At 42.0% G+C, this 22,484-nt stretch overlaps 2 protein-coding genes across 4 annotated transcripts; both read left to right on the top strand.

Annotated features, from left to right (window-relative positions):
* The first annotated feature begins 1,521 nt into the window (after nt 1-1,521).
* On the top strand, nt 1,522-4,845 carry LOC120881351 (transcription elongation factor A protein-like 5). 2 transcript variants are annotated; one of them, XM_040265009.1, is made up of 3 exons: nt 1,523-1,711; nt 3,568-3,639; nt 4,323-4,845. In XM_040265009.1, exon 3 carries the CDS (start codon nt 4,345-4,347, stop codon nt 4,735-4,737), a length of 393 nt encoding a protein of 130 aa, XP_040120943.1. In that variant the 5' UTR covers nt 1,523-1,711; nt 3,568-3,639; nt 4,323-4,344; the 3' UTR covers nt 4,738-4,845. The 2 variants fall into 2 exon arrangements, with proteins under 2 accessions (XP_040120944.1, XP_040120943.1); XM_040265010.1 differs by lacking the exon at nt 3,568-3,639 and having other exon boundaries at nt 1,522-1,711.
* A 15,228-nt stretch (nt 4,846-20,073) lies between these two features.
* TCEAL8 (transcription elongation factor A like 8) lies at nt 20,074-22,262 on the top strand. 2 transcript variants are annotated; one of them, XM_040265011.1, is made up of 3 exons: nt 20,075-20,187; nt 20,584-20,655; nt 21,283-22,262. In XM_040265011.1, the coding sequence occupies exon 3, from the start codon at nt 21,322-21,324 to the stop codon at nt 21,673-21,675; it is 354 nt and encodes a 117-aa protein (XP_040120945.1). In that variant the 5' UTR covers nt 20,075-20,187; nt 20,584-20,655; nt 21,283-21,321; the 3' UTR covers nt 21,676-22,262. The 2 variants fall into 2 exon arrangements, with proteins under 2 accessions (XP_040120946.1, XP_040120945.1); XM_040265012.1 differs by lacking the exon at nt 20,584-20,655 and having other exon boundaries at nt 20,074-20,187.
* Nucleotides 22,263-22,484: the final 222 nt, after the last annotated feature.

Genomic DNA, 22,484 nt, shown 5'->3' with positions numbered 1-22,484 from the left:
TTTTCTGAATGTTGAACTTTAAGCCAACTTTTTCACTCTCCTCTTTTACTTTCATCAAGAGGATTTTTAGTTCCTCTTCACTTTCTGCCATAAGGGTGGTGTCATCTTCATATCTGAGGTTATTGATATTTCTCCCAGCAATCTTGATTCCAGCTTGTGTTTCTTCCAGCCCAGTGTTTCTCATGATGTACTCTGCATATAAGTTAAATTGTACTACCTTTTAAGCATATGCAACCTTGCCTATTATTTCAGGTGATTCACAGACTCCCTCAGTTGAAAACACCTGGTCCAGTCATCAGTATGGTTGGCTTGTCAGAATTCCTTAGAATTCTGACACTGGTCTAAATGTGGCTGAAAGGATGCCAGGGCAGTTGTGGACTAGCAGGCAGCAACTCTGCTGGTTGGCTAGGCTCCTCCAAGATGTCCTGGAGGTAAAGATAATAGAGTTGAAAGACCCAGCAGGCTGTATCTCCCTAGCTAGGTGGTAGGCAGCAGACAGACAGAATCAAGGAAATTTTCACTTGGGCACTGGGAATAATGGCAGACAACAAGCAGGTATGGAGGCTTTCCCCACAACAATCACTTCTACCGGCCTTATGGAAACCCTCTGCTGCAGGGGTCTAGAAGGGATCTGTTTTGGTCTCCAATTGTCAGAACAGCATTCCCATCTCTGCTGGAATTGAGTAATCTCTGTGGGAATTTGGGGGAGGGAGGGGAGGAGCCAAAAGCATTTATTGAAGTCACCATCTTGGTCACCTCTCCATGTATATTTTTGGAGTAAGCAACAGTCAGGTAAGTAACAGTCAGGTAGGGCAGGGAAGATCAGATCATGTTCGGCACCCCTCAAATGCTCAGCTGCCTTTATGCATGGTTAAACCTCTGAATGAAATAGCCTTAGGCCAGATTTTCAAGACTGATCTTGTGTTAGGCATCACATACCAGCAAGTGCACTTAGCACTCAGCTATTGTTTGGGAACATTAAATACATGGACTTTTCAGCAGAACATGACATTTATGAAAACTAAAAAAAAAAATTATTTTATATGTAGCCAATCGAATCGACTTTCTATATAGTAAAAATTAATATTAGAAACTTAACTTGCTCTCAGAATTTGGGGATCTTGGTTTTTTCCTCTATGTTAAACCTGTTCTTTTTCCCAAATGAAAAGAGCTTTATTTAACTTATAAGAATAACTCACGCTGTGAGGAATACATTAAATAAAACTGAAAGAAAATTATTTAGAAGAAAAGAAAATCGCTGTTTCAATTACCTGCTTCCCTACCTGCCAATCCACCCTGTACTTATTATGTGAAGACAGGAGTGACAACCAGGGTCAGAGTAGAGAAGTAGGAGAGGACAGGCACTTTGAGATCAAAGGAGAGAAAGAAATTCCTCAGAAATGTACCAGTGGGGCCAGTAGCCCTGGGAGAAGATATGTCGGCTGATAAGGCAGCACAAATACATACCACAGGAGCAGGGGCCCCATTTGACCTCTGGGATTAGTCACGACCAAAATGAGGGACAGGGCCTCAGGCAGTGAGGGAAAGGGACAGGAGGAGGGTGAGCTGGGAGGGGGCAAGTGAACGGAGGAAGTGGGCTGACTTCTGACGCGCTTATTGCAGGAGGGAGGAGAACTAGGGATCCGAGCCCACTGGTGGCACTCCTTCCTGTGATCCAGAGCTGACGCCTGCAGAAGTCCCTCTCCTCCAGGTACCAGTTCCCTATTTCTGTGGAGGAAGACAGATTTCAGATTGAAGGTCAGAGGGGACAACTGCCCAAGAGCCCCACAGGTCACAAGTTGGTACCAGCCAGAGCAGGGGAGGGGGAGACTTGAGGTGGGGATAGTAACGGAAAGAGAGGCTACACAGGATCCAGTCTGCTTTCCAGATGCACCCCTATTCATTCTTCCACCCATTTTCATTTTGGCCCAGAAAACTGTGTGAGTGTTGGGGGAGAGGTCCAGGTATCACTTATTCCCTACTGAAGTACTGGCTTATGGCAACAAGGCTTCCCTGGTAGCTCAGCTGGTAAAGAATCTGCCTGCAATGCAGGAGACCCCGGTTCAATTCCTGGGTCAGGAAGCTCCTCTGGAGAAGGGACAGGCTACCCACTCCAGTATTCTTAGGGTTCCCTGGTGGTTCAGACGGTAAAGATTCTGCCTATAATGCAGGAGACATGGGTTGAGAAGATCCCCTGGCGAAGGGAATGGCGACCCACTCCAATATTCTTGCCTGGAGAAGCCCATAGAGAGGAGACTCGTGGGTGACTGAGTGACTTTCACTTTATGGGAGCAAGAAATTTGAGAAGGAAGCATCTCCCTGGAATGATCACAAAATCACTGCTGCTTGTGAACCCCTAGGGTGGGGGTGGCAAAAGGCAAAGACCAGAGCAGGTTCAGGACTGGATTCTCTCTACCCCTTTCCTTATGTTTATCTATTTGGTGCAAGAGACAGAGGACTCGGTGGGAGGAGACAGAGAAGGGCCAGAGGATGAGAATGGGTACCGGTTGGGATCTCCTAGGAGGCAGTTTATCAGGGACATTTGAGGAGGGAGAAGGCCAGGGGAGGGGAATGGAAAGGAAATGGTGTGATCCTTCCAGGATGGAGGGAAGAGGACAAAGCCTGGGAATCCAGAATGGGGAGGCAAACCCCTTTGCCAAGGGTCCGAGCCTGTTCTTCATATTTGATCCATTTTGGAAAGGAGGGAGAGGGGAATAAGGGTAAGGGGAGGGGGAGAGGTGCTAAAGAGGAGGGGGACAGAGGTTCAGTCTGGAAAGCAGCTCCCTATAGGGCAGGAGAGGCTTCTGAACTAGGAGAGTCATGAGGAGGTAACATGGACCAAAATTTTAACTGAGTTTGGAAATAATTTATCTCTTGAATTGCAGGAAAATGTGGTTTTCTGTGTATGCAGAGAGGGAGGGCGTGGCAGGAATGCTCTGGACATTTCTTCCCAGCTCCATGACTCTACCATCACCATTTTTTCAGAATGACTGATGGGTTCATTCTATCTGGGTGTCCAGGGGTGGGGGTTTGGAGGCCAGAGACCTGAGCACAGCTCGTTCTGTCTTCTGAATATTAATGCCCTGAACCTCACAAGAAAAAGTGAGATAGAAACTTGGAAGGAAGATTGGGAAACATAGAAATACTTTGGAAAAAATCTTTCTCTGCCATTTCTCATGGCAAAAAGAAAAACAGAGGCTGTTAGGGAGGGATTGTAGAGGGGGGGCAGTGAAGCAGGGGAAAGGGCAAGGGGATGGCAGGAGCTGGGAAAGCTTGGACAAGCAGTGGGAGAAGAATCAGTTTCCCCGGTGGCTCAGTGGTAAAGAATCTACCTGCAATGCTTGGTTGGGAAGATCTCCTGGAGGAGGACATGATAACCCACTCCAGTACTCTTGTCTGAGAAATCCCATGGACAGAAGAGCCTGGTGGGCTACAGTCCATAGGGTCACAAAGAGTCGGACATGACTGAAGCAACTGAGCATGCAGGCAAGGGAAAAGAATCAGTATCCCCTTGCCAGTCATTCACTTCTCAATCCCTCATTCATCATCTGTCTCCTGTCTCTATAGATCTTCAGGCAGGTCTGTGGCTGTAGGCACCAACCCAGACAAGGAAAGGAAAGACCTGAAGTATCAGTGCAGGTCAGTGGGAGAGGGCAACCGCCCCAGAACCCCTGGAAGTAGGAGTCACTAAAGCTTGAGAGAAGTTGGGGAGGCCACTATCTGCCACCCCTCCTCCAAGACTCCCTATTCCAGACTCAGAATACATGGCCTTCATCAGGACCCTAAGGGAGCATGGTGTTTTATTGTTGGTGGGGACAGAGGGGAGAACAAGGAAGTGAGAGTTGGTAGGCAGGGTATCTGTGTAAGCCCTTGAAGATATCAGAGTATCTCTGAAATCTGAGAACTGGCCATTGTTCAGTTGTATCTGCAGTTCTAGAAGTCTTACAACTGTAGACAAGAGGAAAAAGAAACTGGACAGAATTCTTGCAAGTCAGTCTAAGTTGGGACCACCAGGTTAAAACTTTTATGGGCATAGTCAAGACCAGAGCAAAGTTTAGGGACAAATCTGCTCTTATGGACTTGTCAGCATAGCACACTTAAATGGGAGTACTTATAGAAGTGTCTGCAAGGCGGGCTCATATAAACGTGTGTGCCAACCTTGCAGACACAGGGAAAGAAAGGAGAAAATATATGGGCGGGAGTGCACCTGAAAGTTGGGATAGGCTGATAAAGATCCCAAATCATAGAGGCAACTATTTATCAGGACCTGTATTTCGCCACCTAAATCCTGTCTACTTTGTCTCCATTTTGTCTCCTAACAGGCAAAGGAGGGCAAACCTCAACATGGAGAAGGTCTACAGAGAAAATGAAGGAAAGCCAGAAAATGAAGGAAACTTAAACAATGAGGGAAAGTCAGAAGATGGAGTACAGTCTGCAAATGAAGGACAGTCAAATGAGAAAGAAAAACTGGAAGTGGAGAGGAAGTCAGAACAGGAACCAGAGGTCCAGAATGAGAGGAACCCAGACAATGAGAAACAACCAGCAGGTGAGGGGAAGCAAGAAAAGCAGGGCAAGTCCGAAGCTGAGAGAAATCCACTCAAGGAGGGCAAGCGGGAATCGCAGGCAAAGCCAGAGAGCCAGTCTCACGCTGCCGAAAAGCGCCCTGCTGAAGATTATGTGCCCCGGAAGGCAAAAAGAAAAACGGATAGAATGACAGAGGATTCCCCCACAGACTGAAGATTCTCTGGGTTGTGGCAGTAGAGGAGATGATCTGTTCATCTGTACTTTCCCCACTAAAGAACACAGATTACTTTTTGTCATAAAATAATAAAAGATTTTAAAAATAGGAAAGTGCATACAAAGCAATCAAAATAACTGCTTAGTGAGTTTATGAAAGTAGGGGATACACTTAAAATTCCTGTTGTCAGGATGTTAAATGATGTGTGAAACACATTATCTCTGGGACTTGAAGCTGGAAGAATCAACTTGGCAGTTATTGCAGATTCACTGCTGTGGAAAACAGTCTTGTGATCTGTGAATTGGGGATAAAACTTGCCTTCCAGGGCTATGGAAAAGATCAGATGATACACTGACTGTGTAAGCTGTGTTGGGCTGGCTCCTATGCTCTCCCCGGCACTAGCAAGACCAGAACTCCATCAGATGTTTGGGAGAGGGCTGAGTGAGGTCTCAAGTGTGTCCATAAACAAATTCAGACAGCTGAGAGGTGGGTGCCTCTCTGCCCTGGGTAATGCTGTTCCTGAAGCACACTCTACCTCTTCTCATGGGTCCTGTATTCTCTTAAGTGCCCCACTGCTGCTGGTGCAGTGAACTCCTCAAGGTAACACAGCTCCTTTGATTTCTCTAGAGTCCCTAGTGAGTTACACCCCACTATGTTCCCTACTGGCTTCCCAGATGGTGCTAGTGGTAAATAATCCACCTGCCAGTGCAGAAGACATACGAGACATGGGTTTGATCCCTGGGTTGGGAAGATCCCCTGGACAAGGGCATGACAACCCACTCCAGTATTCTCGCCTAGATAATTCACATGGACAAAGGAGCCTGGTGGGCTAAAGTCCATAGGGTTGCAATGAGTCAGACACAACTGAAGCAACTAAGCATGTACACACACTCATGTTCCCTACTGAACTAAGGAGAAAGCCCCTCTTCTCACATTCAGTTCAGTTCATTCGCTCAGTCATGTCCGACTTTGCAACCCCATGGACTGAAGCACACCAGGCTTCCCTGTCCAACACCAACTCCCAGAGCTCGCTCAAACTCATGTCTATCGAGTCAGTGATGCCATCCAACCATTTCATCCTCTCTCATCCCCTTCTCCTAATGCCCTCAATCTTTCCTAGCATCAGGATCATGAGTCAGTTCTTCACCGCAGGTGGCCAAAATATCAGAGCTTCAGCTTCAGCATCAGTCCTTCCAATGAATATTTAGGACTGATTTGCTTTAGGATTGACTGGTTTGATCTCCCTACAGTTCAAGGGACTCTCAAGAGTCTTTTCCAACAACATAGTTCAAAACTGAAGAAGCATCAGTTCTTCAGCACTCAGCCTTCTTTACGGTCCAGCTCTCATATCCACACATGACTACCAGAAAAACCATAGCTTTGACTATAAGGATCTTTCCTGGCAAAGTAATGTCTCTGCTTTTGAATATGCTGTCTAGGTTGGTCATAGCTTTTCTTCCAAGGATCAAGTGCCTTTTAATTTCATGGCTGCAGTCACCATCTTCAGTGATTTTGGAGCCCTCAAAAATAAAGTCTGACACGGTTTCCATTGCTTCCCCATCTATTTCCCATGAAGTGATGGGACCAGTTGCCATGATCTTCGTTTTCTGAATGTTGAGCTTTAAGCCAACTTTTTCACTCTCCACTTTCACTTTCATCAAGAGGCTCTTTAGTTCCTCTTTACTTTCTGCCATAAGGGTGGTGTCATCTGCATATCTGAGGTTATGGATATTTCTCCCAGCAATCTTGAATCCAGCTTGTGCTTCATCCAGCCTGGCATTTCTCATGATGTACTCTGCATATAAGTTAAATAAGCAGGGTGACAATATACAGCCTTGACTTACTCCTTCCTCAATTTGGAACCAGTCCATTGTTCCATGTCCGGTTCTAACTGTTGCTTCCTGGCCTGCATACAGATTTCTCAAGAGGCAGGTCAGGTGGTCTGGTATTCCCATCTCTTGAAGAGTTTTCCACAGTTTGTTGTGATCCACACAGTCAAAGGCTTTAGCATAGTCAATGAGGCAGAAATAGATGTTTTTCTGGAATTCTCTTGCTTTTTCTATGATCCAACAGATATTGGCAATTTGATGTCTGGTTCTTCTGCCTTTTCTAAATCCAGCTTGAACATCTTCAAATTCTCACTTAGCTGGTAAAGAATCCACCTGCAGTGCAGGGGACTCCAGTTTGATTCCTGTGTCAGGAAGATCTGCTGGAGAAGAGATAGGCTACCCACTCCAGTATTCTTGGCCTTCCCTGGTGGCTCAGTCGGTAAAGAATCCTCTTACAATACAGAAGACCTGGTTTGATCCCTGGGTTGGGAAGATCCCCTGGAGAAAGGAATGGTACCCACTCCAGTATGATAGCCTGGGGAATTCCATGGCCTGCATAGTCCTCGGGGTCATAAAGAGTTGGACGCGACTTCTCATATTATAGTTTTATAAATGCAGACATGAAATGTGGAAAAATGCTTTGCAAAGTCTTTCTTTTTGAATTTATCTATTTATTTTTTACTATACTGGGTCTTTGTTGCTCCACACAGACTTTCTCTAGTTGCGGAGAGTGGGGGCTTCTCTCTAGTGCAGTGCATGAGCTTCTCATCATGGTGGCTTCTCTTGTTGCAGGGCACAGGCTCTAGGCACACAGGCTCAGCAGTTGTGGCTCACAGGCTTAGTTGCTCTGTGGTATCTGGGATCTTCCCGGACCAGGGATTGAACCTGTGTCCCATTCATTGGTAAGCAGATTCTTTACCACTGGACCACCAGGGAAGTCCCTGCAAAATCTTAATTAATGCATGTTTCAGGCACTATAATTAGCCTACTAGACTTGCCCTTTTCAAGATAAAGATTTTATCTTACTCATTTGGGTACCTATAACACATAATAAAAGCTTTAAAAATCAATACATTAATTACTGAGTCAGAACACCTCAATTCTTGACCCAGTTCTGTCCCTGATTGAATACAATGCCTTGAGCATGTAATTTCATTCTTTAGCAACTGACACTTGCCAATCCAAAAGGAACATAGCAAGAGAGGGGTTATACCATAATCCATTGCTACATAATTCTAATGTTGGATGTATAGTGTTTCTCAAAGTTTGCTAGCTACTAGCAGACAAATCACCTACCTTGATGTGTATCACCTACCTTGGTCTGCTTGCTTTCCAAATAAAGTCATTATTCCTTGCCTAAACACCTTGTCTCCCAAATTATTGGTCTGTCATGAGGCGGTGAGCAGAGTGAGCTTGGACTTGGGAACAAGGGCGGCTGAGCCAGCCAGGAGCTTTGCTGCTTGAGGCTAGCTGGCCCTGATCAGGGAATATTGGGGCAAGACCCTAGCAGCTGCTGGGACCATTTGTCCTGAGGATCTTCCCTTCAAAATTCCCTGAAGTGGCACTGGGCAGTTGAAGCAAGGAACCGACAAACTTCTGAGAGTTGACCAACTTGATTTTGTAGAATAAGTTGCTCCAGTATGCACATTGGGAACATATTCCCCCTTCAATTTGGGCTTTTCCTTTATGGGACAAGTCAGTTTGTTTGATTGGGGTACTTTGTTGGAGAGGGAAATTATTGTTGGACTCTACCTGATTTAGAACCAGTTTGTTGGGAACTAGTTCATTGGTTTTGTTTTAGTTTCGTGTGCATTGATGAATTTGTTTGACACTTTTGTATTGGAATTTGCATTTTTGTGAGTTTTGGTATTATCAAACTTATAAAAATGGGAAATATTTCATCTATCCCAAATATATGGGACATATATGAGATATGTTAAGATCAAAAGAGTGATGGTCCCTGAATGGGTCACCCAAGTATTATATGATCTTGCAATTAGAATTGTTTTGCAAAAGAGCAGGCAAAAGAGGTGAGAATCTACAGGTAGATATTTTTATGCTATTTCATCAGGAGAAGAAATCAGAGGGTTGCCCCCTTATGGTATAGCATTCTGAAAGGAAACCCAAGGGAGAACCTGTTCTACACGGAGAAGAGAAAGGAAACGAGAGTGGAGACATATTATTTCAAAACTTAAAACCCCCTGCCCCTCGCCATGCCACCAACATATTCACTCCTTTCACCACCTCCTGTTTCCCCTACCCATGAAAATCAAACAGAAGTTTCTATGTTCATCCGCAGAGCACAGGGCCCTGGCTTAGCATCACCATCTAAGGCCTTGGATGGACTTGAGGTGTCCAATTCTAATTTCCCCACAGGCGTCCTGGGTAACCGACAGTGGGGAACAAGTTGATTGACTTTCTAATAGATATCACTCCCCAAACCTTCCCTATTTATTTGAAGAGGCTTGTAAGTATTAAACATAGAGGAAACAAAGTTATTCTAGGAGAAACTTCCCTATATCATGGAGATGCAAATGTCTTATCTGATCTTCTCAGGAACCCTCATCTTTGCCATACTTTTAAAATGCAAAATTTGAAAAGATGGTAAAGTAATTTAGAAACTGATTTGTTAAGGGTAAACAGAAATTCCCACTGTGTTTCTGTAAATATTTGGCCATCCAGACAAGTGAGCTTGATTTGTTCCATCTTCCAGAAACCTAACTTTAATCCAACCACTTTTGTAAACTGATGGGTTTTACATTTCTGTATCTGACTCAGGGCTGAAATTGTGAAATGAGAACTATGAGGTCTCTCTGTTTGCTTCTGTGTTTGCATGTGTCTCTGTCTTTGGATAACATTGTTAAGGTTGACTTGTGGATGAGCTCTGTTCAGCTGGCTTAAAGAAAAGTAAGTGCTTACAAACCAAACAATTCTAAGTATAAGAAAAATTAAGCTAAATGAGTTTCAGTTTCACTTGAACTGGGAAATGTTCAATATTAAATTAATACCTGGCATTAATATTTAAATTTATTGATCCAATTAATATAGATCTGTCTTCAAAGTCACCAACATTAAGTATAATACTTTAACTGCATTTAGATTTAATACAAATTAAATGAAATCTTGTTCTATCTGTTGCAAATTTGTCAGCAAGAAAAATAACTTGATATGTTGAAACTTTAAAGTAAATATAAACAAAATAAGAGCTTTTAGGTAAACTCTATAAGGATAATTATGTTTTAAAAGTCATCTAAAATAGTCTCTCTGGATTTTAATAACTATTACTTGCCTCTTGGTTTTCACTAGAAATTAAGGTTTTCAAGAGTCAGAGATTCTAAATTAAATATATAATTAGAGCTACTGAAAATAATATTTCAGTATGTATTTTGGTTAGGAAGGTATAAGGAATAGAACTACATTTTACTAAGAAAGTTTTATGCATGGTGAGGATTAATGAAATTTAGACTGAAGTTAACTAAGTAAATGGATTTTGATAAGTAAGTTAACACAAGACTAGAATTTGATCTCTCTGTTAGAAGTGCTCCTTTTTGATAACAGATTATATGAGCTTCTGTGCCCTCAGGTGACCCATATTTGTTTTCTTTTAATCATTTTGTGACTTTAGTTAAATTACTAAGTATTGTTTCACAGTGACCTATGATCCTGTTGTGTTTAAAAGCCTTTTGGTATTTTTTGACAAAAGTTCCCAAGTCAAATTATATGGAAGTTCCTTTGACCTTTAGCTAACTTTGGGATGCTTCAAAGGGGCCCCTGAAACACCCCAGAGAGAGATACTAAATTAGTTAATTTCACTTGGTATGTTAGATTACATGTGAAGTGTTGTCAAAAGAGTAATAAGTCTTCTTATGTTATATTGTGTGGTAAATGCTACAGGTATTCTAGAGATTATATGGAGTTCCTAAAACTCTGATTCATCCTGGTAAAATTATCAATCATACTTCTAGCTATTATCTGAAAGTGTTATATGTCCCAGCAGTAACCAAGTTATTTTGTCAATTGCATTATAATCAGATTTAAATGTGCCTCCTTAAGTCTTCTGTCATTATAGAGTTACAGTTTCACTATGATGCCATTGCAAAAATGCTTCCTCTGCAAGATTTATAAAAAGGACTTTTGGGATAAATACAAGTCTCTGATATTCAGACCATAATCCTGAACTGAGTAAGAAACTGAAGAATGGGAAATCTAATGGCTTTATAACCTGTCAACAGAAGGGATTAGTTACATAGGACTGTGTGAACTGGTGAATATGCTTATAATATTTATGGTTTCTGTCTGAAAAATTACTGACTTAATTCTGTGTCTTTCCAAGGGTAAGGAAAACCTTCCCCTTACACTAATTATGACTTACAGTAATTTGGTAAATTATTACCATTGTAAACAGAATTGAAACATTTATCTTTTTCTGTCTACCTGGTTGATCCTGCCAGTAGCATATGCTTGTCTCAAAGATTAAGCCATGCATGTCTAAGTACACAGGGCTGGTACTGTGGATGGCTCATTAAATCAGTTATGGTTCCTTTGGTCACTTATAACAACTGAATTACAGCTAGTTACACTAATCATTGTTTTAATTTGCTTTTTGTTTCCAAATTTTTCTGCTTTGTGTCTCCATGGTGTACTATGTCCTTGTCAATATTACTAGCTGAATTACTTATATCCTGTCTATTTTATCAGATTGTTGTTTTTCTCAATATCCAGTGTGTAACCAGGACTCCAACAAAACTTCTATGGCTGACAAAAAGAACTATACAGAAATGCTATGTTCTGGTAGGGAAATTTGTTTCTCACAGGGGTACATGATAGAAATTCTGAAACTAATTTAACTATATACTAGAGTTAATTAAATAAGTAAGTAAATTATGCATAAAGGAGAACCAGGTTCCTCGCTGTCAAAGATAGAAATTAAAAATAAAAAATAAGAAGAGAGAAAGCTAAATGGATATGTGTGGTACTGGATTACAGTCACATGTATTAGTATGAACTTGTGTGTGTCTTTATATCATTTGTATCTATAGAGATACAAATAGCTATAGATATACATGATAAATAAATGTAGAGATTGTATATATACAGTTTGATACACATCTCCTTGCTCTATGAGCTGAGAAATTTGAGAAGCAATGACACCCAAGTAGCAACCAGAATACCCTGCACTCAGATCTTAATTACTAAATATGATTATCCAATAAAATTAACCAAGACTCCTGAGAGAAATGGCTGATTATTGGGCTGGGAAAAGGATAAAACCAGATGAATCTGGAAGATTTCATAGTACCAGAAAGCAAGGAAGCAGAAAAAGGATAAAGGTATGCCAAACTGAAAGAGCTCCCAATTGCCAAGGCTAGAAAATTTGGGCAAAAAACCCCCAAATGATTGTATTGTGTCATAACCCTGAAGACTTAAAAATCCATGTGTCACACTGATAGGAACGAATAATTGTATGACTAAATAAATGGGGGGGTATCTTTCTTACATAATAATTTCAAATATTAAATGTAGAAGGAAATGAGGAATATGAAAAGTTACCCTCAGAACATCACAGTAATAATTTTTACAAATCCACAGAATGTTTGCACAGTCTCAAGTTATCTGACCCCATATATTTATCAATTACTGTGGTTGTTTTCAGACATATCCACAAATTCTTTGATGTTCCTCCCTCCAGGAGGTAGAGTTTAATTCCCTTCCTCTCTCATATGGGCTAGTCTTAGTAACTTGCTTCTAAACAAACAGAATATGAAAAGAGAAAAACAGTAATTTTACAAGTAGAGAAACCCAGCAGTCATCTTAAACGATCAAAGTTAACCTCACTAGTGATCAGTCATGCTGATGTCATGTAACCCTGACACTGGGATAAAAAAGGACACTTTTCCCAAATTAATAACAGCCACTGTAATTACAAGAAAACATAAGACAAATCCAAATTGAGGACCATTTTACAAAATACCTCACTCTTTAGAAGTGTCAAGGCTATGAAAAACAAGGAAAGACTGAGAAACTCTCATAGAATAAAGAGACATATTAACCAAATGCAACATTGTGTCCTGGATTGAATCCTGGGACAAGAAAAGGATAGTAGTGAAAAACCTGGAGAAATCGGAATAATTCTGTAATTTAGTTAATAGTACTGCACAAATGTTCATTTGTTTTTTTTATAAATGTACAACAATTATTAGGCAAAGCAGGATGAAGGGTTTACAGAAATGCTTTGTACTATCTTTCAAACACTTCTTTAGAACTAAAATTATTTCAACACAAAAAGTTTAAAAAATAAACCAGACTGAGTTTCAAGAACCCAAAACAAAACTCTCTTAATGAATGAAAGTGATTGACTAGTTGAGAAAACAAACTGAAACATAATTGAACAAATTCATTATTTAGTGAGAAAGGGAAGATTTGACAGACCACAGCTGACAGCAATTACTGGAAAAAATAAAATTATTCCATGATTATACCAGAAAATTAGAACTACTTAATAAATTCATTGCATGCATATATATATATATATATGTATGCACTATGTGTTTGTGTGTGGAAGAGTACTCTCTAAATAATGTTCTGCCACTTTACACACTCAAAAATACGGCTTTAATATCATTTGCTGTCACTGCATGTGCATTATTTCATTACTTTAATTTCTGCACAACTTCCACAGTATGGATAATTTATTTAACCATTCTCTCTCTCTTTTTTTTTTTTTAACCATTCTCTTCTGAGTGAAAGTTTAAACCATTTCTGTCACCTTGAACTTTCATCACTGGAGTGGTTACAAAGTTGAACCAGATAAGGTTTTTTGTTCTAATGGACTTACAGACAAATAAGGGATTCAAAGTAGAAAGTCAAAAAACCAGGGGGAAAGCCTTAGGATAGGTAAATAGCATGCCTCAAGGATAAGGCAGCACAGGCAACTAAGGCAGAATCAAGAGGTCAGCAAAAAGACTTTCTTTCCACTATCAACTGAATTTTTAAAAGCACCCAGAGAGCAGCAATAGCACTGTCTCCCCAACAACTCTGTTTTTTGCCACAGGAAAAAGTTGTCTGGTCTAAGCTGTAATACAGCTGACATGTGCCTCCCTGCAACCCAGCAACATGCTCCACGTAGACGTGAACCTCATGGCTTACACAAAGCAATCTCAAGAATCCAGCTGAGGTGAGTCTTGAGCATTCTGTCACGTAGTAGGAAAGTCTAAGCAGACCAACTCAAGGATTCCTAGGACTGTGGCCAACACAGAGACCATGGGGACATATGAAATGGCAGTGGCTATGATACAGCATTTCAGGTTCACAGTAACTCATCAACATTATGCCCTTGATAACTAGAAACTCTTGACTACAATAATCTACAATGTGTGCAGCATTTAGCTGAGAGTTCAGGGAAGTGGGCAGAATTATCTGGAAGAGACGAAAGTTGCACTTCAAATTATGTTCATTTGCTTGGATGTAGCAAATGTCTGTTTTGGAGAGGTTTTGGAGCTTGTGAAACTTATGCATGCCAGATTCCCAAAAGTGAGGGAACACACTAACAGGAGGGATGGTAGATGACTTTACTTTCTGGATTTTTGTTGTTGTTGTTTTGAGTTTACTTTCTGAAGCAGAGACATACAATCTAAGCAGAAGTCTGCTTGGGCACTGTGTGCACCACTCACATCAGAACATGAGCGGATTCATGCTCAACTGAGCAAAGTGGTGAAATGTGTTGGGTCTACTTCCACTCCAGAGGGTTCATCATCAGATGGCAGCTGCTTCAGTCCATGCTCTGAAGCCAAACCTTTGGATCTGCAGCAGATTCAGCCATGTCGGGAGGGATGTTTTCAAGCCATAGACAGCATATTAGAGAAACGAGGGAGAGAAACAGCCATCTCAAGCTCTTCTGTGGGATAAGCTTCGAAAGAACAATAAGAAATATGCAGGAGTTGTTGAATTCAGAGCTTCAGAAAATAACTTCTAAAGCGAGCATAGGAAACAATATTCTAGATGTCATAGGCTTTATAAGAGGTCCTTTCTCCTCCCCTCACACCACTTGAAAGGCTGTGGACTTTGGAGCTATCCCTAGGGCTCTCTTGGTGCACAAAAACAGAATATTGATTGGGTCAGAGGGGCAGGGTGTCTACTCTCCAGAACTCACGTCTTCATTATTTAAACCAATGTGTACCTCCTTTCTTTCCTTTTTTAAAATAGTTCTTAATTGACTATAATGCTCTTGTTTCCAAAAATCTTACATTTAAAAGCTACTGTGATTAACTTAATTTAAAAGTAGCTGAGGCAAAAATATACAATGGAGAAAAGACAATCTCTTTAACAAGTGATGCTGGGAAAACTGGTCAACCAACTGTAAAAGAATGAAACTAGAACACTTTCCAACACCATGCACAAAAATAAACTCCAAATGCATTAAAGACCAGAAACTATAAAACTCCTAGAGGAGAACATAGGCAAAACACTCTCCGACATAAATCACAGCAGGATCCGCTATGACCCACCTCCCAGAGTAATGGAAATAAAAGCAAAAATAAACAAATGGGACCTAATTAAACTTAAAAACTTTTGCACAATGAAGGAGACTATAAGCAAGGTGAAAAGGCAGCCTTCACAATGGGAGAAAATAATAGCAAATGAAGCAACTGACAAAGAATTATCTCCAAAATATGCAAGCACCTCATGCAGCTGAATTCCAGAAAAATAAATGACCCAATCAAAAAATGGGCCAAAGAACTAAACAGACATTTCTCCAAAGAAGACATGCAGATGGCTAACAAACACATGAAAAGATGCTCAATATCACTCATTATCAGAGAAATTAAAATCAAAACCACAGGGAGGTACCATCTCACGCTGGTCAGAATCGCTGCTATCAAAAAGTCTACAAACAATAAATGCTGGAGAGGGTGCGGAGAACAGGGAACCCTCTTACACTGTTGGTGGGACTGCAAACTAGTACAGCCACTATGGAGAACAGTGTGCAGATTTCTTAAAAAACTGGAAATAGAACTGTCATATGACCCAGCAATCGCACTGCTGGGCATACACACCGAGGAAACCAGAATTAAAAGAGACACGTATACCCCATGTTTATCACAGCACTGTTTACAATAGCTAGGAAATGGAAGCAACCTGGATATCCATTGGCAGACGAATGGGTAAGAAAGTTGTGGTAATATACACAATGGAATATTACTCAGCTATAAAAAAGAACACATTTGAGTCAGTTCTAATGAGGTGGATGAATCTGGACCCTATTATACAGAGTGAAGTAAGTCAGAAAGAAAAACACCAATACAGTATATTAATGCATCTATAGGTCAGGAAGCAATAGTTAGAACTGGACATGGAACAACAGACTGGTTCTAAATAGGAAAAGGAGTACGTCAAGGCTGTATATTGTCACCCTGCTTATTTAACGTCTATGCAGAGTACATCATGAGAAACACCGGGCTGGAAGAAGCACAAGCTGGAATCAAGATTGCCGGGAGAAATAGCAATAACCTCAGATATGCAGATGACACCACCCTTATGGCAGAAGGTGAAGAGGAACTAAAAAGCCTCTTGATGAAAGTGAAAGAGGAGAGTGAAAAAGTTGGCTTAAAGTTCAACATTCAGAAAACGAAGATCATGGCCTCTGGTCCCATCACTTCATGGGAAATAGATGGAGAAACAGTGGAAACACGGTCAGACTTTATTTTGGGGGGCTCCAAAATCATGGCAGATGGTGATTGCAGCCATGAAATTAAAAGACGCTTACTCCTTGGAAGGAAGGTTATGACCAAACTAGATAGCATATTCAAAAGCAGAGACATTACTTTGCCAACAAAGATCCGTCTAGTCAAGGCTCTGGTTTTTCCAGTAGTCATGTATGGATGTGAGAGTTGGACTGTGAAGAAAGCTGAGCACCAAAGAATTGATGCTTTTGAACTGTGGTGTTGGAGAAGACTCTTGAGAGTCCCTTGGACTGCAAGAAGATCCAATCAGTCCATTCTGAAGGAGATCAGTCCTGGGTGTTCTTTGGAAGGAATGATGCTAAAGCTGAAACTCCAGTACTTTGGCCACCTCATGCGAAGAGTTGACTCATTGGAAAAGACTGATGCTGGGAGGGATTGGGGGCAGGAGGAAAAGGGGACGACAGAGGATGAGATGGCTGGATGGCATCACCGACTCAATGGATGTGAGTTTGAGTGAACTCCGGGAGTTGGTGATGGACAGGGAGGCCTGGCGTGCTGTGATTCATGGGGTCACAAAGAGTCAGACACGACTGAGCGACTGAACTGAACTGATGGAATTTAGGAAGATGGTAACGACGACCCTATATGACAAGACAGCAAAAGAGACAGAGATGTAAAGAATAGATTTTTGTACTCAGGGCACTCAAAGCTGGTGCACTGGGACAACCCAGAGGGATGGGATGGGGAGGGAGGTGGGAGGGAGGTTCAGGCAGGGGGTGGGACGGGACACATGTACACCTGTGGCTGATTCATGTCAATGTATGGCAAAACCCACCACAATATTGTAAAGTAATTACCTTCCAATTAAAATAAATTAATTTAAAAAGTAGCTGAGTGCTCTATTGATGTACTGAAATTGCTCAGGGACAAAGATGAAGGTGTAGGCATGTACCATCTGGCTCTTGGTCAGGTGTGCACCAGTGAGCTGACTGATCTCTCTTATGACTATTTAGGAAAACAGGGCAAAATCCTCTGTCAGTAGCTCCATAAAAATGGTGTTAGTGTTGTTCTCACTACCCATAAGCAGAATAAACAGAGGAGGAGACAGTAAAATTTCTGCTCCAGTTTTGGACAAGCAGGGAAGGTTCGTCTGTGAGCCAATTGGCATACAGCTCCTTCTGAATCTCTGAAATTTCTGGGAGATGCACTGTTTAAAATCCCAATAGCCACTCATGCAGCTTGAGAGCTGGAGCCTGCCCCCACTCCCCATTAGCAACCCACATCTGAATATTTGCCTGGTTAGATAACCCCACCCAACATACACACTAATACACAGGAAAGGGGAAAGGTACAAGGCAACCTTTGCTGAGGGTAATATGAGGGGTTCAGACCCTATGTGCAGCACTGACAGGGGAGTGAGAGCTCACTTAGAGCTGGGGAGGCTTTTTAGAGGCTTGGTGATGGAGCTAGGTCCCTAAGAATGAGCAGGACCAGGATCTAGGAGGAAGAGGAGTGCGATCAGGAGGAAGAAAATGGGGTGCAAGGACAAAAAGAGAGAAGAAAGCACACTTGGGCACAGTGAATGAGAGTTCCTTTTGGATGGGGCAGAAAAGTAGATGACAAGTGTGGCTCAATTCTGATCAACAGTGAAGGTCAGGATGAGAAAAGCAGGATATGCTTCACAGATGGGTTGCCATCCAGAGCCTTTAGCAGGAGAATGACAAGTTGAAAATAAGGAAGAGTGAATTTAATTTGACAGAAATGTGCAAAGTAAATTGAGAGGGGATAAGGAGGTATGAAGGTAGACAGGTCAGAGAAAAGGTTACCCTAACAGTCTGGTTTGAAGCAATCACGGCCTAACCCTGTACGCAAATGTTTACAGCAACTCTTTTCATCATTACTCAAAACTGGAAAGAACAAAAATGTCCTACTGAGGGTAAATGGACAAATAAACTGGAACATATTTATACAAAATACTACTCAGTAAAAAGAAAAAAATGGGTTATTAGTGCATGAAACAGCTTAAATGATGAATCTCTAGGGCATTACACTGAGTGAATGAAGCCTGTCTCTAAATGTGACATATTATAGATTTCATTTATGTAACACTCTGAAAAAGAGAAAATGATAGATGAGAGGTTGCCAGAGTTCATGGAAGCTGGTAAAGTATGACTTCACTAGGTTTTTTGGGGGGTGAATGAACTGTATCCTGACTATGGTGGTAGTTCCACAAATACATACATTTCTTAAATTTCATAGAACTATACACCCTAAACAAGGTTAATTTTAATATATGATCATTTTTTTAAATATAAATTTCCCCCATTAAATAAAAGGGAAATATTTTGTGGTAATGGTTACCTCTTTATAATTCAATAGCTATATTTATATGAAATACTCTCCCTTGAATACTAGGAAATGTATCCCTCAACTGTGCAATAAATAATTCATGCTTAAATATAAATTGTGAAACATAAACATAACAAAAATACTTCTTCCAACCCTGCTTTCTCGTGGTGGGCTACCACATCCTACCATGACCGTCCTAGATAAGAGACCCCTCTTTGCCTCTTTCCCTGACTCTCCAGCAGGCTCCACTGGCCAGACTGCCATTCCTGGTACCAACATACCTCCAAGTACCAGTGGATGCTGGGTTGCAGGAATATCAGTTTCCTCTTTTAACCAATATTTTTACAGCAATGATGTTCTCTCTGCTTTCCGATTATAACAATTACATATGTTGTTCATGGAACAAACTGATACCAGAATACCTCAAGAGTGGCCTGTATGAATGAAAATTCCACTGCTAAAAAGCCTCACACCAAACTGTCAGAACTCACCAGGAACTCTCTCCTTTCTGTACTCCAAGAGTGTGTGAGAGTTATTTTCCAACACATTTTTTTTGAGTTTCAAATTAAAGTAGACTCTATGGAAAGGAGGGTTTTCTATAGATTAATCTGATTAGCAAGACACTGGATCCTACAGAGGCCATAAGAAGAGAAGCCTGAAGCCTCCACTTAAAACAACCAGAAGCCATGCAGCAGTCCTCACAAATGGTCAGACATCTAACACTTTACAACGTGAATTTTACCAGAAAGAGAAAAACTAGCGGATTACTTACATAAAGCTGCTAACAAGAGAAAACTGGGCCTCTTCCCACCGGTTAATTTGGCGTCAGTTTTAAAAGGCGCTGTTTTAATAAGATTTAAAAAAACATTTTCTAACACATCAATATGTTGTGAAAACTGTCATTTCATTTGCAGCTATCAGAAAACTTTGCCAAAGTCTTAAAAATTGATGTAACTAATTTGTCTTCCATATTGTGTCAAATATTGCTTATGTGGCATTTCTTTTTTAAACATCATTTTTAAAGAGTAAGCTTATTGTTTAAAACATTAAAGCAGAAAACTATTTAAGAGAACTAGTAAAAAAAATCCCACACTCTCACTCCCAGACTCTTTTCTAGCCGCCGTCTTGCCGTCTTGCCCCGATCTACCACCTTCGCCCATTTTAATGCTAGACAGGACTCCAAGGGAAATGGTGGACTGTAGGATATTGGGGGGAAGAGAGGAGGTGAAATTGGAAGCAGGAGAAAGAGATGATTCCCCAAAGAAGGAGAAATTGTCTATTCAACCCGAGAGGCTGATTCTCCCTGGTAACCCGAGAAAGACGAATAGAAACTGCAGGAAGAAGATACCAGTTTTATTGTCTCTGATTGGCAAATATGAAAAAAAAGATTGACAGTATCAAATGGAGGGAACGCAGGGGGCGGGCTGCAGTGTTAAATGGGAGGAGTAACCGAGGACTCAAGCTCATTGATGACGCGGCCCTCACGTGACCAGGAGTCGACGTGTGCAGAAGTCCTTATAGTCCAGGGCCTGTTTCCCAGGAGCAGCTCCCTATAGCTGGAGAAGGAGAAAAGTGCCCGGGATCCTTTCAGGTCAGTATAAAGCTGGGCGCTGCCTTCAGGACGCTGGGGTCTAGAAGTCAGATAGCAGAAACCGAGCGTAGCCGGTACTACTTTCCTAACACCACGGTTCCGCTAAACTTCCATTTTTGTGCAGGGAATTTTGGGCAGTTTGGGGGTGGAGAGGGAGAAGGGTAGCTAATTGAGGATCCCAAGAGAGACACAGAAACAATTTAGGAACAACTTGAGTCGCTCACTCCCTGCCTGAAGGGAACCGGTGGGCACCGGGGAGGGAGGGCGGGGTTGCCTTAAAAGGATCGCGAGGATGAGGACGTGGGGAAACTTTTAGACGAACAAGGCCTAGACTCGTTAAAGGGACCCGTGATTCAGGTACTGACCTCCTCACCGAGCAGTCTTGTCGGTCTGCAGGACTCTTGGTCTTTGGGAAGCGACCCAAATCGACTGAGGGAAGAGGGAGGAAGATTCCCTGGATCCCTGCAGGTCAGTGTAAAGGTGCAGTTGCCTCCTGTTCCTGGGGGTGGGGGTGGGGGTGTGGGGGGGTGAGTGCGGATGACACCGAAGCCCATCCCGGGGTCACTGCAGCCTCTCCCCATCCGGATGAAGCGCCAGAGGCCTGTGCAGAGCCTGCAGCGGAAATGGGGCGGGGGAAGGGGGAGACTGGAGAGACGTGGAAGGCGGAGGGGAGGCCAGAGACTGGACCAGCCGGTCTCAGGTGAGAGGTAGGAGGTTGGAATGGCTTGGGAAAGCCTAAAAGGGCGGGAGTGTTGGAGATCGGAGGCGAGGGAGGGGTTAATTGCTTCCGCGCTTCTCGCTGCTCCCTGCTCCTGTTTTCGGCGCTAGGAGAGGCCTGTAGCAGGGCCTGCTGGGAAATGGTGGGCTGGAGCGCGAGGAGAGAAGATGGAGCTGGAGCGGGAGGGGGAGGGTGAGGAGGGGGAGAGAGGGGCGGAGCCAGGGGAGTTCAGAGCCTGAGGATCTAGCCTTTTCTAGTTGGAAAACTTTGACAGTTAAGAGACCTAAATGAGAAGAAGCCAGTCTCTATGGAAACCCATACTCTAGCTGCTGGTTCATTTGCCTGGCACCTAGTTGTTTTGTTCCCTTGTTTTCCAGGGTTAATTTATTCAAAAAGGAAATCGAAAAATACTCAACATGCAAAAGTCTTGTGGAGAAAATGAAAGAAAACCACAGAACATGCCAAAGGCTGAGGAAGACCGCCCTTTGGAAGCTGTACCACAGGAGGCAGAAGGAAATCCTCAACCTTCTGAAGAAGGTGTAAGCCAGGAAGCAGAAGGAAACCTTAGAGGAGGGCTGACTCAGCCTGGTCAGGGATATAAAGAGGACACTCCCGTTAGGCATTTGGACCCTGAAGAAATGATAAGAGGAGCAGATGAGTTGGAAAGGCTTAGGGAAGAGATAAGAAGAGTAAGAAACAAGTTTGTGGTGATGCATTGGAAGCAGAGACATTCACGCAGCCGTCCTTATCCCGTGTGCTTTAGGCCTTGAATTCTTTTTTTTTTCTCTGATATTAAAATCTTGCCCCAGCTTTCTGTTAGCATTTCCTGATGTATCTGACTTTTGCTTTATTTTTAATCATCTGGTGGAGTTTTGTTTTAGGTATAGTTTCCCTGTTTTCAGCATCTGCATTTTGTATTTTGACACATTCTTTAGGTCTATTTTTCGATTGGGAAATTTCGCACATATGCATGAAAATATGTTCATTTCATATTGTAAAGTAAAACATAACAGGTTACAAAGCAGCATATTTAGTACCAGCTCACATATGTAGGAGAAAGTCTCAAATTGTGTGTGTGCGCGCGTGTGTATACATACATGCATATATCAGAAATCTAACTGTGCTTGTTTCTGTGTGCTGTTTTTTTTGCTTATATGTATTTTTTAATGAACACATCACACACACAAAGAGAATTAAAGTTTTTTTTATTAATTAAGAGTCAATCAAATAATTTGCAACCAGCTTATAAGGGCAATGGGGGCACTTAAACTCTTGATAAAAGAACTATTAAAAAAATGTAAACCTCGAAATACCTCTGGATCTCTTAGCCAGAGGAATAAAACTGGCAATTATTACACTTGCTTAAGACTTGGTCTTTTCATGGGAAAACACTTATCTCACAGGGCTGCTGTGGGGAAGAAATGAGGTGACTGAGCTGTACTTGGTGGGCTCTTGTTCCCACCTAGGCATATAGAACCCCACCCCATTGTAGAACATCGGTTTTGAGGGAGGGTCCTAGTGTGACTCAACCTGTGCTCAGGAACAAGTCCAATAGGCAGGGAGGTGGGGTCTTCCATGC

Source organism: Oryx dammah, unplaced genomic scaffold (assembly GCF_014754425.2).
Source record: "Oryx dammah isolate SB20612 unplaced genomic scaffold, SCBI_Odam_1.1 HiC_scaffold_23, whole genome shotgun sequence".
NCBI lineage: Eukaryota > Metazoa > Chordata > Mammalia > Artiodactyla > Bovidae > Oryx > Oryx dammah.
Note: the sequence above shows the minus strand (reverse complement) of the source record. Positions and strands in the feature narration are given on the sequence as shown.